Source organism: Salvelinus sp. IW2-2015, linkage group LG20 (assembly GCF_002910315.2).
Source record: "Salvelinus sp. IW2-2015 linkage group LG20, ASM291031v2, whole genome shotgun sequence".
Taxonomy (NCBI): domain Eukaryota; kingdom Metazoa; phylum Chordata; class Actinopteri; order Salmoniformes; family Salmonidae; genus Salvelinus; species Salvelinus sp. IW2-2015.
Genome location: NC_036860.1, coordinates 14,570,943 through 14,588,071, shown reverse-complemented (window position 1 = coordinate 14,588,071; position 17,129 = coordinate 14,570,943). Strand labels below are relative to the sequence as shown.

General features: G+C 41.8%; 1 protein-coding gene across 4 annotated transcripts; it reads right to left on the bottom strand.

Annotated features, from left to right (window-relative positions):
• Positions 1-925: 925 nt before the first annotated feature.
• On the bottom strand, positions 926-12,104 carry LOC111982023 (protein yippee-like 3). Of its 4 annotated transcripts, none has more exons than XM_024013552.2 (6): positions 11,713-12,104; positions 6,059-6,193; positions 4,943-5,061; positions 3,711-3,754; positions 3,087-3,195; positions 926-2,901 (listed from the first exon to the last, which is right to left on the bottom strand). In XM_024013552.2, the coding sequence occupies exons 3-6, from the start codon at positions 5,057-5,059 to the stop codon at positions 2,812-2,814; spliced, it is 360 nt and encodes a 119-aa protein (XP_023869320.1). In that variant the 5' UTR covers positions 5,060-5,061; positions 6,059-6,193; positions 11,713-12,104; the 3' UTR covers positions 926-2,811. The 4 variants fall into 4 exon arrangements, with proteins under 4 accessions (XP_023869320.1, XP_070289770.1, XP_023869319.1 ...); XM_070433669.1 differs by having other exon boundaries at positions 6,069-6,193; XM_024013551.2 differs by lacking the exon at positions 6,059-6,193 and having other exon boundaries at positions 11,713-12,103.
• Positions 12,105-17,129: the final 5,025 nt, after the last annotated feature.

Below are 17,129 nucleotides of genomic sequence, written 5' to 3'. Positions count from 1 at the left end.
TGCATTAAGGAAAGAAATTCCACAAATTAACTTTTAAGAAGGCACACCTGTTAATTGAAATGCATTCCAGGTGACTACCTCATGAAGCTGGTTGAGAGAATACCAAGTGTGCAAAGCTGTGATCAAGGCAAACGTTGGCTACTACATGATTCCATATGTGTTATTTCACAGTTTTGATGTCTTCACTATTATTCTACAATGTAAAAAATTGTAAAATAAAGAAAAACCCTGGAATGAGTAGGTGTCCAAACCTTTGACTGGTACTGTATATGAATGGACAAAGCAAGCGATCACGTGACACCATMCATTCCTATTTGAAGACTCAATAGCTCATTGAAGCCAAATGAAGTCGGTTAAGATGAAGATGGCATCTCATTGAGACATACACAGTTTGAGCTGCTCCAGGACCAGGAAGTTGCCATTTCTCCCGACAGTTGAAGAACTGCTCAGACGCGCTGTTTGAAACAGAGGCGTGCTTCACCCGCACCATACTGAAAGACTGGCGGAGCCTACCTAACCATCCTCAAAAATCCGACAAGGCGCACTGCGTGGTTTCAGACCGCTATCTATCCCCGCTCTATATCTGCAAGCTGTTGTCTAGAGCGTACGTGCCAAGACCGGAGTGGGCACATTTGCTATTTAATTAAACAGTTGTGACAAAATTATTTGTAGAGTTGAAAGTGCGAGTTGAAAACACATTGAACTTTCGATTTTATTCGGTTCATGACAATTTATGCGAAAAAGAACATTTTTATGTGCACTACGTCATCACGCACTGCTTTTTATCCGCAACCGGTCCATTTGGTGGAAACACCACTGGTGGAAAAATGCGCATATTTTGTTCATGCAGATTTTGGAAATTCGCATGAAAATCTGTGGCCAATTGGATGGAAACCTAGCTACTGTAATAGAAACAACAGGCAAATATATTTACCACATACTTTAATGTGCGAGTTCAGGTTAAAATAAAACACTTTAATGGAAAAGCTTACACAGTCACAATCTGCTACATAATTATAGATATATTCATCCTTTTTGATATTACACATTGCTCTCTTATATTATCAAATAAATGCTTATGTACATGCTGCTCAATGTTAAGCTGTATTTACAAGATTGATCTCAAAAGGAAATAACGTAAAAATGGATATCCAATTACACATCAGAAACAATAGATTTTACCCCAAAACTAAAGCATTTGCTAACAGTCTATCTAACAAGTACTGCATCTGATCATACAAACTTACACTGTACACTCACACTGCATACACACAGTATAAACACTCACACACAAACCATAAAATGCATACCCACAGGCAGAATACAGAGAAAATACCCATACGCCAAACATTTACACACACAGTATTCAAACTCACACGGGCCAATCGCACAGAAACACTTACAAACTGTGTCATGCTGCAGCCTTTAACATCATTAATAACTGAATACATTGATTGTCATTTAAAGGATAAAAAAAAACATGACCAATGTTATATTGCTGACACTTTAACCAGGCACACTCACACCCTACTTTATTGCACTTGATAGTCCATTTGAGATAAACGTAATGACTTTTTTCCAACTCTGCTTGTACCATCAAACATTAAGTATGAAGTCTTAAAACACACACACACAAAGCAAGGTAACTTGCTTTTTCACACATTCACCTAAAAACMGAAAAAAAGGGAACAGCCTTGAGGGCGCTAGGTTTTTGCATAACGTTCTAATTGTCTCAACCCTGTGAATTGCACTTAATGAGAGAGAATTTAGTTTTTTGTCTGACTACGATCCCACACAGATGCACGGATTACATGAGTAGGATTTAGTGAGGTTGCTAAGGAGGTGGTCGCACTGCAACACACACACACACACACTCGTAAACACACAACTCACACATGCCCGAGGGTATACAAACTCTTGCTTGCGCTCACACACTCACTGGCACTCACACAGCCTGTACTCGCTCATTCTCTACCATGATAGAACTAAACATTGGGATATATCGATATTGATAAAAGGTGCTCCCGTAATAGTGGGGTAGACTTGATATAAAACTCGTAAAACCTACGAGTGTGTGTGTATAGTTATATATACATGTATCACACACACACACAGAGTATACAAAAACATTAAGAACACCTGCTCTTTCCATGACATAGATTCACCTGGTCAGTCTATGATCCCTTATTGATGTCACTTGTTCAAATCACTTCAATCAGTGTAGATGAAGGCGAGGAGACAGGTTGAAGAAGGATTTGAGATAATTGAGCCCTGGATTGTGTATGTGTGCCATTCAGAGGGTAAATGGGCAAGACAAAATAATGAAGTGCCTTTGAATGGGGTATGGTAGTAGATGCCAGGRGCACCAGTTTGTGTCAAGAACTGCAACGCTGCTGGATTTTTCACGCCCAACAGTTTCCTGTGTGTATCAAGAATGGTCGACCACCCAAAGGACATCTAGCCAACTTGACAACTGTGGGAAGCATTGGACTCAACATGGGCCAGCATCCCTGTGAAACGCTTTCAACACCTTGTAGAGTCCATACCCTGATGAACTGAGGCTGTTTTGAGGGCAAAAAGGAGGGGTGCAACTCAATATTAAGAAAGTGTTCCTAATGTTTGGAATACTCCGTGTGTATATAGATATATATATATAAAAACAAACATCACATGCTATTCTTGGCAAAGCTGTATGAAGTGACGGAGTGGCAGAGATGATGGCCCTTACGCAGGGTGAGGGGACACACATTCAGGCCAGGAAGAACAACGGATGAGGGACGAAACATCAATGAAAACATCTCCCTTCACCTCTCAGTCCCAGCCGTTGTCCTTTATCATGTGGGACAGCTCAATGATGAACTTCCCTTCCTTGTACTTCTGACTCAACTCAAAGGCCTGCTCCTGTAGGAAGAGGGATAGAGGGTGGGGGGGGGGGGGGAATAAGAGGCGGGAGTGCATGGTAGACAAGCTTAAAAGACATCTACATTTACTGAGGATGGGGATTGCGGATATTATTTTAGTTCTTCATTATTTACAGTGTGGAGACATAGAGCAGTAGCATAGTATGTGTGTGTGTTTGTCCTTACGTATTTCCAGCCCAGTGTGGTGTGGCAGCTCTCACAGTAGATGTCTGCCACAGCGTGGAGCCCGGTMAGTAGCAGCCTCTCCTCGGCAGGACCACAGCCCACGTTCACCCTGAAAACACCAGGAACAAGAACCACAGGTCAATTACCGCCATGGTTCCCCGCCACAAATGTCCATTTTGTGACCCGACTTATCAGCTTATCAGATTTTCTGGTGACCCACCAGGTAAGCATTTATATTATATTTTTTAACAAGAAAAGTGATAATTCTATTCAGAACCTAATATTTAGCCCCACATCAGGGGGAGTTTGCTATGTACCAGTTGAGAAATGACATGCTAACTACTAAATGCAAACTACAGCAAACAGAACGTGACCTCCACTGTTAGGATAGTGAACTGGCTTCAGGGTGCATTGTATGGCTTACAGGACTAGCGTAAACACACTGAAGTGGCATAAGGAGAACCTGGCAGATGCATGATAATGACAGTGTACTGAGGCTTGAGCGGTAACTAAGGTAGGACTGTGTTTTAGGGACCTAAAAGGGATACTATTTTGTTCATTAAATTATGGGTACACTGTGTAGGCTATATGGTCATACACTGGATGACAAGTAAAGATACTCACACAGAGTTGAAGAGGTAGGCACGACCCTGGCTACCCTGAAAAGACTGGATGACAGAAAAAAAGAGAATGAACTCAAATGTGCCAAAAAGACAGGGAGAGAGAGCGAGAGAGACAATGCAAAATCAAATATTTAAAAAAAATCTGTGGTTTTAAGGAAAGTGGGACATTGAGGTAACGTTTCCCAGCTTACACTGCAACAGAGGGCTGTGGCTGTTGTTTCTCGTTATTCCAATGTTATTACTTGTTATTGAAATGTAATATCATTTCACATAGCCAACCAGGGGTTGGAACCAAAATTATTTTCCTATCGTTTTGTTCTAAAGAAAACCACTATTTGTTATGTTCTGTTTCACTGTTTCGACCAGCAAAATAAAGCTCTGACCGGTTCGAACCAAAAACAGTACCAGCTTTCCTTTCTGTTCCTTTTTTAACCTGTGAAAATAAACCGCTTTTTACATTTAGCTCATTAAATTACTTTACCAATCAGTGTAGATAGAGCAGGCAAGCTAGTTGTATACATGCGTGATGGACGGACAAGGGTAGCCTATGGCGCAAGATGTGACTGAAATTTTACGGGTGGGGTTAGGGAAAGAGAGGGTTGAGGAGCAGACTTGAAGCGCTAGGCATCTTGTTATGACATGCATTATCTGAATAAGGTCGACATAATTATACCTAGGAGGAGCAGTTTATATGAAGGAACTTTGAATGCCCATTGAGCTATCAAGCTAACGCGCTTGAGCTAGCAAGCTAACGCTTGTGTGTGCAGAGCGGCATCAGAATAAAAATAAATCCAACGTGAAATGTGATAACTAGGCATATAGTATCCTTAACTGGCATTGAAAAAGTAAATCCATCCTTTCCTGGGGGGGGGGGGGGCAGGTAGCCTAAACACGCACAGYCAAAGATTCTCAGCTTGCAGCCAGACGCTGGAATAAGTTTGAATGATAGAGGGTTTTGCATTGGCGCTTTGTTGCGTTTTTTTTGTGGGACTAGAAAAAAAATTCAAATAACGTTAACCGGTTTCCATGCTTTTAAAATAACGGTTCTGTTCTGGAACAGTATGGATCACTTTCGTTCCCAGTTACGTTTCTGTTCCTTGAAAAATACCATTATTTTCCGGTTTTCGGTTCTGTTCCCTGTACAGGTTCCAACCCCTGCAACCAACACATAGGCTTATTATTCAACTATATGGAATTTAACCCACTAGCCATAAATGGTCCATGTAGTCTCACCTTGGAGATGAGGTCATCATGGTTGGCCAGGTGTGCTCGGCAGTGAACACAGCTGTACCTGCGGTGGCASGAGTCTAGGTACGCTTGGAACGTCTTAGCCTTTGTCAGCTTCACCATGTCTGCGGAGATAGAGAGGGAAACAGAGTGACTTAGCGTTTAACAGGAAAACAGGAGAGGAGAAAGAGAGGATATAGGGCATTACAGGGACTCATAATGCTAGTCTACTCCTAAATGTGACTGTAGTAAACCCTAAACTTCACTATTTGTGTCGTGCAGTAACTATGAGAAAATTCTATTTTGTAAGCGTATTTGCCAAATAGGGTTAGGCAAAGTTGGGTAAACAACACAAACACAAAGAGCAACATATGATTCCCATGGCTTTCAAATGAAAACTGGAAAAAGAAAATGAAAGTGTGCGAAACAAGTTCAATAACTTTTGGCTGTCTGTAGAAATGTATGCACTCAAATGTTAATTTCCTCTCTATTTACACATGACAGGTCACACCTTGTGATGGTACAAGAGTGTCACAAAAAATGTCAGAAGGAATATGAATCACACAATAATCAACTAACTGTATTAATAGGAGTGGGAAACAGGTCTGGGCACATATTAGTGATTATATTTCAAGCCATATGCATGTCTAATTACCAAGGTAAAGTTGGTTTTATATTCACACACTTGGACATTCAACAGACATTATCCAAAAGCAATTTAAAAATGGTAAAAATCAATAACGTTTTCACTGATTATGACAGAATCATCAAACTAGGTATGATTTATTCTATAAATGTTTAGTATACTTTTACAACCTTTGCTTTGAGTAGAAAATCCAGTTTTTATTTGATAGAAATACATAAATTTCAAATATTGCATTTAAAGATTAAGAAATCTATAACAATTTCAGTGATTGTTTCAGAAAAAAGGGAAAATGTGCATTTATTTGCAATAACTTTAAAGAAATGTTAATGTCACCATAAAGTTGTACAATCTTGTTCTATGTGAAGTTAGACAATGTTACCATAAAGTTGTACAATCTTAAATTGTATGCCAAATCAATGTTTGCATTTTAGTGCAACAGATCCACATGTTAAAGTAGTTACAAGGCACAACATTACTTTTTTATACTTCTCTAACTTAACAGCAAAGAGGCGCCTTTTCCAATCATTTTCTATTTTGGCTTTGTTGAAGTCCTTCTTTGTCATCCCCAGACAAGCTGAATGGTACCATCTCTGGCACACAGAGCATTCTATCTGCAGTATTAAAAACATAAAACAGGGTTATGTTTATTTACATGTAAATTACAGTTCTGGAATACCCACATTCTGCTACATGCTTTTGCAATCAGGAACATTTTCAAATTTAATGGATTTTGGATTTTTGTTCAATTGCTAAAATGACATGCATTTGACCACAAACTGACAGAAGCACACATAACTGGTGTTAATCATTGTTGAGTATTCAGGCAGTATACAATTGAAGTCAGAACTTTACATAACCCTTATCCAAATACATTTAAACTCAGTTGTTCACAATTCCTGACATTTAATCATAGTAAAAATTCCCTGTCTTAGGTCAGTTACGATCACCACTTTATTTTAAGATGTGAAATGTCAGAATAATAGTAGAGAGAATGATTTATTTCAGCTTTTATTTCTTTCATCACATTTCCAGTGGGTCAGAAGTTTACATACACTCAATTAGTATTTGGTAGTATTGCCTTWAAATTGTTTAACTTGGGTCAAATGTTTTGGGTAGTCTTCCACAAGCTTCCCACAATAAGTTGGGTGAATTTTGGCCCATTCCTCCTGACAGAGCTGGTGTAACTGAGTCAGGTTTGTAGGCTTCCTTGCTCACACACGCCTTTTCACGTCTGCCCACAAAATGTCTATGGGATTGAAGTCAGGGCTTTGTGATGGCCACTCCAATACCTTGACTTTGTTGTCCTTAAGCCATTTTGCCACAACTTTGGGAGTATGCTTGGGGTCATTGTCGATTTGGAAGACCCATTTGCGACCAAGCTTTAACTTCCTGACTGATGTCTTGAGATGGTGCTTCAATATATCCACATAATTGTCCTCCCTCATAATGCCATCTATTTTGTGAAGTGCACCAGTCCCTCCTGAAGCAAAGCACACCCACAACATGATGCTGCCACCCCCGTGCTTCACYGTTGGGATGGTGTTCTTCGGCTTGCAAGCCTCCCCCTTTTTCCTCCAAACATAACGATGGTCATTATGACCAAACAGTTCTATTTTTGTTTCATCAGGCCAGAGGACATTTCTCCAAAAAGTACGATCTTTGTCCCCATGTGCAGTTGCAAACTGTAGTCTGGCACTTTTATGGTTGTTTTGGAGCAGTGGCTTCTTCCGTGCTGAGCTGCCTTTCAGGTTATGTCGATATAGGACTTGTTTTACTGTGGATATAGATACTTTTGTACCTGTTTCCTCTAGCATCTTCACAAGGTCCTTTGCTGTTGTTCTGGGATTGATTTGCACTTTTCACACCAAAGTACGTTCTTCTCTAGGAGACAGAAAGCATCTCCTTCCTGAGCGGTATGACGGCTGCATGGTCCCATGGTGTTCATACTTGCGTACTATTGTTTGTACAGATGAACGTGGTACCTTCTGGCGTTTGGAAATTGCTACCAATGACGAACCAGACATATGGAGTTCTAAAAAAAAAAAATTCTGAGGTCTTGGCTGATTTCTTTAGATTTTCCCATGTTAAGCAAAGAGGCACTGCGTTTGAAGGTAGGCCTTGAAATACATCCACAGGTACAACTCCAATTGACTCAAATGATGTCAATTAGCCTATCAGAAGCTTCTAAAGCCGTGACATCATCTTCTGGAATTTTCCAAGCTGTTTAAAGGCACAGTCAACTTAGTGTATGTAAACTTCTGACCCACTGGAATTGTGATACAGTGAAATAATCTGTCTGTAAACAATTGTTGGAAAAATTACTTGTGTCATGCACAAAGTAGATGTGAATACCGACTTTCCAAAACAATAGTTTGTTGATAAGAAATTTGTAGAGTGGTTAAAAAACATGTTTAATTGACTCAAACCAAGCGTATGCAAACTTCCGACTTCAACTGTAAATCATATAGTAATAAAGGCATATATTTGCAAAAAAAGTATGCGTTGATAAAAAAAAGGTATCACACATCAATGTTATAATATCAAACATGACAATAAATGCAATATTTGAAATCAGTTTAATCGTCACTTGTGCCAGATACAACGTGTGTACCTATTACAGTGAATCGCTATCATAGTGTGTATCTAGTATCTCTCYTAGTAGAATAATAACATAGAGTCATGATAATAGAACATTAGAGCAATAATACAAGGATAACCGATAAAAAAGTTTCAAGACAAAGTTTCATACTTCTAAATGTCTTGAAAGATGAAACTACATGAGTTTTCATAGCCTACTGTCATCATTTTTCTCTGGATGATGCAAAGCACACATTGAACAGTGTTGCTTCGCATTGAAGACTGGGGAAAAAGATTGCAGAAGGGTTCACATACAGTTCAGAGGCAAATCATAATGTATACATTTAGCCCAAAAACCAAACATGTACCAAATTTCACAGTGGGTGTGAGACCTGGAGAGGCCTACAAGCCACAGTGTCTCACACCCACTGTGAAATTTGGTGGAAGATCAGTSAAAATCTGGGGAGTGGCACAAAGTCACCCAAAATCAATGTGAAAGACTGGTGGAGAGCATGCCAAGACGCATGAAAGCTGTGATTGAAAATCAGGGTTATTCCACCAAATATTGATTTCTGTTAAAACGTTTTTTATTTTATTTTTTATTGTATTGTGTTGTTCAAAAATGAATATGAAGTTATTTTCTTAGTATTATTTGAGGTCTGACAACACTGCATGTTTTTTCTAATTTTGACCACTTTCTGCAAATAAACGCTCTAAATTACAATATTTTTATTTGGAATATGGGAGAAACGTTGTCAGTAGTTTATAGAATAAAACTTTTCATTTTACCCAAACACATACTTATAAATAATAAAAATCAGAGAATCTGATAGTTTGCAGTGGTCTCTTCATTTTTTCCAGAGSTGTATATATGTACACTACCGTTCAAAAGTTTGGGGTCACTTAGAAATGTCCTTGTTTTCCATGAAAACGTACATGAAATTAGTTGCAAAATGAATAGGAAATATAGTCAACACGTTGACAAGGTGAAACATAGTGAATTTTAATTGAAGTAATAATTGTGTCCTTCAAACTTTGCTTTCAACAAAGAATCCTCCATTTGCAGCAATTACAGCCTTGCAGACCTTTGGCATTCTAGTTGCCAATATGTTGAGGTAATCTGAAGAGATTTCACCCCATGCTTCCTGAAGCACCTCCCACAAGTTGGATTGGCACTTCTTACGTACCATACGGTCAAGCTGCTCCCACAACAGCTCAATAGGGTTGAGATCCGGTGACTGTGCTGGCCACTCCATTTTAGACAGAATACCAGCTGACTGCTTCTTCCCTAAATAGTTCTTACATAGTTTGGAGCTGTGCTTTGGGTCGTTGTCCTGTTGTAGGAGGAAATTGGCTGCAATTAAGTGCCGTCCACAGGGTATGGCATGGCGGTGCAAAATGGAGTGACAGCCTTCCTTCTTGAAGATCTATTTTACCCTGTACAAATCTCCAACTTCACCACCACCAAAGCACCCCCAGACCATCACATTGCCTCCACCATGCTTGACAGATAGCACTCCTCCAGCACCTTTAAATTTTTTCTGCGTCTCACAAATTTTCTTCTTTGTGATCAAAACACCTCAAACTTAGATTTGTCTGTCCATAACACTTTTTTTCCAATCTTCCTCTGTCCAGTGTTTGTATTATTTTGCCCATCTTAATCTTTCCTTTTTATTGGCCAGTCTGAGATATGGCTTTTTCTTTGCAACTCTGCCTAGAAGGCCAGCATCCCGGAGTCGCCTCTTCACTGTTGACATTGAGACTGGTGTTTTGCGGGTACTATTTAATGAAGCTGCCAGTTGAGGACTTGTGAGGCATCTGTTTCTCAAACTAGACACTCGAATGTACTTGTCCTCTTGCTSAGTTGTGCACCAGGGCCTCCCACTCCTCTTTCGATTCTGGTTAGACCAGTTTGCGCTGTTCTGTGAAGGGAGTAGTACACAGCGTTGTACGAGATCTTCCGTTTCTTGGTAATTTCTCACATGGAATAGCCTTAATTTCTCAGAACAAGAATAGACTGACGAGTTTCAGAAGAAAGTTATTTGTTTCTGGCCATTTTGAGCCTGTAATCGAACCCACAAATGCTGATGCACCAACTAGTCTAAAGGCCAGTTTTATTGCTTCTTTAATCAGTACAACAGTTTTCAGCTGTGCAAACATAATTGCAAAAGGGTTTTCTAATGATCAATTAGCCATTTAAAATGATAAACTTGGATTAGCTAACACAACGTGCCACAGGAGTGATGGTTGCTGATAATGGGCCTCTATACGCCTATGTAGATATTCCATTTAAAGAAATCTGTCGTTTCCAGCTACAATAGTCATTTACAACATTAAATGTCTACACTGTATTTCTGATAAAGTTGATGTTATTTTATAGGACAAAAAATGTGCAAGGACATTTCTAAGTGACCCCAAACTTTTGAACGGTAGTGTATGTTATAGTTCACTCTCCACTGTGGAATGTCCATGTTGATCCTCTTGGTTCTCTTGATCCATCCACCAGTCATCTTTGTTAGTCAGACCTGACCCCTTCATGCTGTAGTTTTTTCCTGTAATCTATTTTAATATGACTGAAGATGCAGAGTTTTCTGCCAAGCCCCTTCTAATAGGGTATAACAGCCTCTTTCCTCAACAAAGGTTGTTAAAGTATGCTAGATATTTATAGAATAAGTCATACCTAGTTTGATGTTTCTGTGACAAACAGTGAATTAGTTATTGATTTATACAGTTTTAAATGGCTTTTGGCGAATGTCGGAACGTGTGAATATAAAACCAACTTTACCTCTGTTGTCTAATTCGCAGCTCACTTCCTGGTACAATTACAGAAGGGTCCGTGCTATCAAGCGATGCTCCGCGCTATCCACGATCCTTGGAACGTCCCTACACCATTGAAGTTTACATTTTAAAAGTTTTAAGTAAGGGTTAGGGGTTAAGTTTTGGGTAAGGACGTCGCAAGGATCCCGATAACGCTGACCATTGCACCAGACAGAACACAACATGCATTGACCTACTTTACTGTACCAGCTAAAACCGACTATGTATGGTCAGAGTGAGTAGCGCTCTATAGATGGATGGGGGAAATGTTACTTTTTTTTACTCAAAAGTCTTGGGTCATTTAAAACGGTTAAATGTCCGTGTGAAAAATCATTATTGTAGCTAGAGTAATTTCAAAATAACGGGCAGTATTAATGTCACGGCATACACAACAACAAGCAAAACATCACTGATCCTTGCAATTTTGCTGGCCTGCTAACGTTAACGTAGCTGACTCGCTCCACATTRTGACAAAGCAACCAGCTAGCCAAGAATTCCCCAAAACGTTTCATACAGTGAATTATTCACCGACAGTCTTCCTCTCTACCAAACTATCCATTTTAGCCAGCTACCGTGAGAGATTAACTAACATGTTGACATTAGTTTAGTAGCTATCAACTGAACCATATTCTGGGTTTACAGGAGGCGTTTAATATGTTTACTGTAAACCCGCCATGTCAGGCTCAGCTAGCAACATGGAAGGAAATAAAAGCACAATAGAAAATAACTCACTCACCTAACGTAGTTATCGGATGTTCAATGGAAGACCTAATTTTAACGAATATGTGACCAGAAAACTACCGTTGGATAGGTCAACTGCATCGGTAAATTGCTCAATCGTCTAGGGGATAGCTTGTTTTTGTCACTTTTTCAGCAAGAAACCATCGGACGGATCCAAACCAAACAAACAAAAATCGTCTTGCAGCTGTTCTCTCTCGGTTTCTCACACTTGACAACAGGAACAAGTTTTTCTCTGAGATGAAACCGTTTCGTGTATTTTGTAGTTAAAATTTTAAAAGAACTATAGCTACTCCGACTAATTTTTTAAGGATAGGATATTTTCGTGGTGCGGGGACAAACTTCCAATATTATCCAGGGTTTGTTTACAACGCTGGTTAAGGAGGCGGTACCAACACGTCACCAGCTACAAAACAAATCCCCGACGACCAATGAGAATTGTCAGATTGACTGGGAATGTAGGTCAGCCAATTAGGTTGAATTGTGACTTGTTTTAATCTTTATTTAACTAAGCAAGTCAGTTATGAACAAATTCTTATTTACAATGACGGCCTATACTGGCCAAACCCTCCATCTTACGCTGGGCCAATTGTACTGGACTCCCGATCATGGCCGGTTGTGATACAGCCCGGGATTGAACCAGGGTCTGTAGTGACGCCTCGAGCACTGCTGCGCCCTCGGGAGTCCAAATGGACTCGTATCTGAGGGGATTCGACTAATTTCGCCCGGGCGCCAATGTAGCGTGTTTTGCACTGGCTGAACGTTTACTGCATTCGATTTCCGGGCATGTTTCTGAAGCCTGGATAATGCTGCCTTGTTGACAAAATAACCAAGCGGCGCAGATTTGTTTGATTTGAACAAGGCGCTCCTCCCTCACCGACTTCACCCACCAAGTCTTTTAAAACAACTATAGCATATGCGCACGTTGTAATCGAAATTCTAATCTTAACTGGCGCATTTCAAACTATCCTTTTGTGAGGCACAATCTGGAACTAGTTCTGTATGATGGCGAGTGGTGGGGTTGATTAGCAAGAATTGGAGGATCCTCCATCATCATTTAAATCTCCAGTTTGGGAGCATTTTGGCTTCACAGGAGATTACAATGGTGATGGACAGAGAGCTGTGGATAAAACTTTAACAATATGTCGCCACTGCTCAATGAGAGTCAGTGGTGGAAAAAGTACTCAATTGTCATACTTGAGTAAAAGTAAAAACAAAATMACTCAAGTAAAAGTGAAAGTCACCCAGTAAAATACTACTTGAGTAAAAGTCTAAAAGTATTTGGTTTGAAATATACTCAAGTATCAAGTCGACCATGAAGGCCTGTTTCACGCAGTCTCCTCTGAACAGTTGATGTTGAGATGTATCTGTTACTTGAACTCTGTGAAGCATTTATTTGGGCTGCAATTTCTGAGGCTGGTAACTCTAATGAACTTATCCTCTGCAATAGAGGTAACTCTGGGTCTTCCATTCCTGTGGCGGTCCTCATGAGAGCCAGTTTCATAATAGCGCTTGATGGTTTTTGAGACTGCACATGAAGAAATATTCAAAGTTCTTCAAATGTTCCATATTGACTGACCTTCAAACATTATAAATATATGGGAGAGGTTAAGGGTAGAGGAATGACGAGTTAAAAACAAACAAAATAAAACTATTGTAAAATAGACTGTGTCCTTAAAATGTATATAGTATGTATAAGCAGGAAATAGAGGCCATTGTTGTTCACTTGCTTGCTCCAATTGGGGAAGGGGTGGTAGGGGTGGAGGGTAATAAACAATATAAATATATTTTTAAAGATGTGTGTATATATGTATATGTATTTATATGTATGTATGTCTGTGTATGTATGTATATGTATATATATATATATTTGCAAAAAAATATATGGGGGATTGGAAGTGATGCAGACAATTACATTGATGGAAGCTACAATCTATCTGCAATATTAAAGCTACTAACCGCCTAAAAAGAAAGAAACAAAAAGAAATAAGATTATGGACTGTCATTTCTCTTTGCTTATTTGAGCTGTTCTTGCATAATATGGACTTAGTCTTTTATCAAATAGGCTGATCTTTGTATACCCCTTACCTTATCACAACACAACTGATTGGCTCAAACTCACTAGGAAGGAAAGAAATTCCACAAATGAACTTTTAAGGCACACCTGTTAATTGAAATGCATTCCAGGTGACTACCTCATGAAGCTGGTTGAGAGAATGCCAAAAGTGTGCAAAGCTGTCATCAAGACAAAGGGTGGCTATTTGAAGAATCTCAAATATACATGTATTTAGATTTGTTTAACACTTTTTTGGTTACTACATGATTCCATATTTCATTTTACATTACATTTAAGTCATTTAGCAGACACTCTTATCCAGTGTCGCTTTACAAATAGTAAAAGTTCAGATGCACTTTACAATAGTGCATCTAACTCTTTTAAGGGGGGGGGGGGGGGGGGGATTAGAAGGATTACTTTATCCTATCCTAGTATTCCTTAAAGAGGTGGGGTTTCAGGTGTCTCCGGAAGGTGGTGATTGACTCTGCTGACCTGGCGTCGTGAGGGAGTTGTTCCACCATTGGGGTGCCAGAGCAGCGAACAGTTTTGACTGGGCTGAGCGGAACTGTACTTCCTCGAGGTAGGGAGGCGAGCAGGCCAGAGGTGGATGAACGCAGTGCCCTTGTTGGGGTGTCAGGGCCTGATCAGAGCCTGAAGGTACGGAGGTGCCGTTCCCCTCACAGCTCGTAGGCAAGCACCATGGTCTTGTAGCGATGCGAGCTTCAACTGGAAGCCAGTGGAGAGAGCGGAGGAGCGGGGTGACGTGAGAGAACTTGGAAGGTTGAACACCAGACGGGCTGCGGCGTTCTGGATGAGTTGTAGGGGTTTAATGGCACAGGCAGGGAGCCCAGCCAACAGCGAGTTGCAGTAATCCAGACGGGAGATGACAAGTGCCTGGATTAGGACCTGCGCCGCTTCCTGTGTGAGGCAGGGTCGTACTCTGCGAATGTTGTAGACACTGAACCTACAGGAACGGGTCACCGCCTTGATGTTAGTTGAGAACGACAGGGTGTTGTCCAGGATCACGCCAAGGTTCTTAGCACTCTGGAGGAGGACACAATGGAGTTGTCAACCGTGCAGTCCTTCCCCGGGCAGTCTTCCCCGGGAGGAAGAGCAGCTCCGTCTTGCCGAGGTTCAGCTTGAGGTGGTGACCGTCATCCACACTGATATGTCTGCCAGACATGCAGAGATGCGATTCGCCACCTGGTTATCAGAAGGGGGAAGAGAAGATTAATTGTGTGTCGTCTGCATAGCAATGATAGGAGAGACCATGTGAGATATGACAGAGCCAAGTGACTTGGTGTATAGCGAGAATAGGAGAGGGCCAGAACAGAGCCCTGGGGGACACCAGTGGTGAGAGCACGTGGTGCGGAGATAGATTCTCGCCACGCACCTGTTAGGAGCGACCTGTCAGGTAGGACGCAATCCAAGCGTGGGCCCGCCGGAGATGCCCAACTCGGAGAGGGTGGAGAGGAGGATCTGATGGTTCACAGTATCAAAGGCAGCCGATAGGTCTAGAAGGATGAGAGCAGAGGAGAGAGAGTTAGCTTTAGCAGTGCGGAGCGCCTCCGTGACACAGAGAAGAGCAGTCTCAGTTGAATGACTAGTCTTGAAACCTGACTGATTTGGATCAAGAAGGTCATTCTGAGAGAGATAGCAGGAGAGCTGGCCAAGGACGGCACGTTCAAGAGTTTTGGAGAGAAAATAAAGAAGGGATACTGGTCTGTAGTTTTGACATCGTAGGGATCGAGTGTAGGTTTTTTCAGAAGGGGTGCAACTCTCGCTCTCTTGAAGACGGAAGGGACGTAGCCAGCGGTCAAGGATGAGTTGATGAGCGAGGTGAGGTAAGGGAGAAGGTCTCCGAAATGGTCTGGAGAAGAAGGAGGGATAGGGTCAAGCGGGCAGGTTGTTGGGCGGCCGGCCGTCACAAGACGCGAGATTTCATCTGGAGAGGAGAGGGAGAAAGAGGTCAAAGCACAGGGTGGCCAGTGTGAGCAGAACCAGCGGTGTCGTTTGACTTAGCAAACGGGATCGGATGTCGTCGACCTTCTTTCCAATGGTTGACGAGTCATCCGCAGAGAGGGAGGAGGGGGGGGAGGGGAGGAGATTCAGGAGGGAGGAGAGGTGGCAGAGCTTCCTAGGGTTAGAGGCAGATGCTTGGAATTTAGAGTGGTAGAAGTGGCTTTAGCAGCAGAGCAGAAGAGGAGAATGTAGAGAGGGGGAGTGAAAGGATGCCAGGTCCGCAGGGAGGCGAGTTTTCCTCCATTTCCGCTCGCTGCCCGGAGCCCTGTTCTGTGAGCTCGCAATGAGTCGTCGAGCCACGGAGCAGGAGGGGAGGACCGAGCCGGCCTGGAGGATAGGGGACATAGAGAGTCAAAGGATGCAGAAAGGGAGGAGAGGAGGGTTGAGGAGGCAGAATCAGGAGATAGTTGGAGAAGTTTGAGCAGAGGGAAGAGATGATAGGATGGAGAGGAGAGAGTAGGCGGGAGAGAGAGCGAAGGTTGGGACGGCGCGATACCATCCGAGTAGGGGCAGTGTGGGAAGTGTTGGATGAGAGCGAGAGGGAAAGGATACAAGGTAGTGGTCGGAGACTTGGAGGGGAGTTGCAATGAGATTAGTGAAGAAACGCATCTAGTAAAGATGAGGTCAAGCGTATTGCCTGCCTTGTGAGTAGGGGGAAGGTGAGAGGGTGAGGTCAAAAGAGGAGAGGAGTGGAAAGAAGGAGGCAGAGAGGAATGAGTCAAAGGTAGACGTGGGGAGGTTAAAGTCACCCAGAACTGTGAGAGGTGACCATCCTCAGGAAAGGAACTTATCAAGGCGTCAAGCTCATTGATGAATCTCCAAGGGAACCTGGAGGGCGATAAATGATAAGGATGTTAAGCTTGAAAGGGCTGGTAACTGTGACAGCATATGGAATTCAAAGGAGGCGATAGACAGATGGGTCAGGGGAGAAAGAGAGAATGTCCACTTGGGAGAGATGAGGATCCCAGTGCCACCACCCCGCTGACCAGAAGCTCTCGGGGTGTGCGAGAACACGTGGGCAGACGAGGAGAGAGCAGTAGGAGTAGCAGTGTTATCTGTGGTAATCCATGTTTCCGTCAGTGCCAAGAAGTCGAGGGACTGGAGGGAAGAATAGGCTGAGATGAACTCTGCCTTGTTGGCCGCAGATCGGCAGTTCCAGAGGCTGCCATATGTGTTATTTCATAGTTGTGATGTCTTCACTATTATTCTACAATGTAGAAAATAGTAAAAAAAAAGAAAAACCCTTGAATGAGCAGGTGTTCTAAAATTTGGGACCAGTAGTGTATATCTTAAACTTTGTTGCATTATTAGAACATTACATTAGCTAAAGGTCTGAC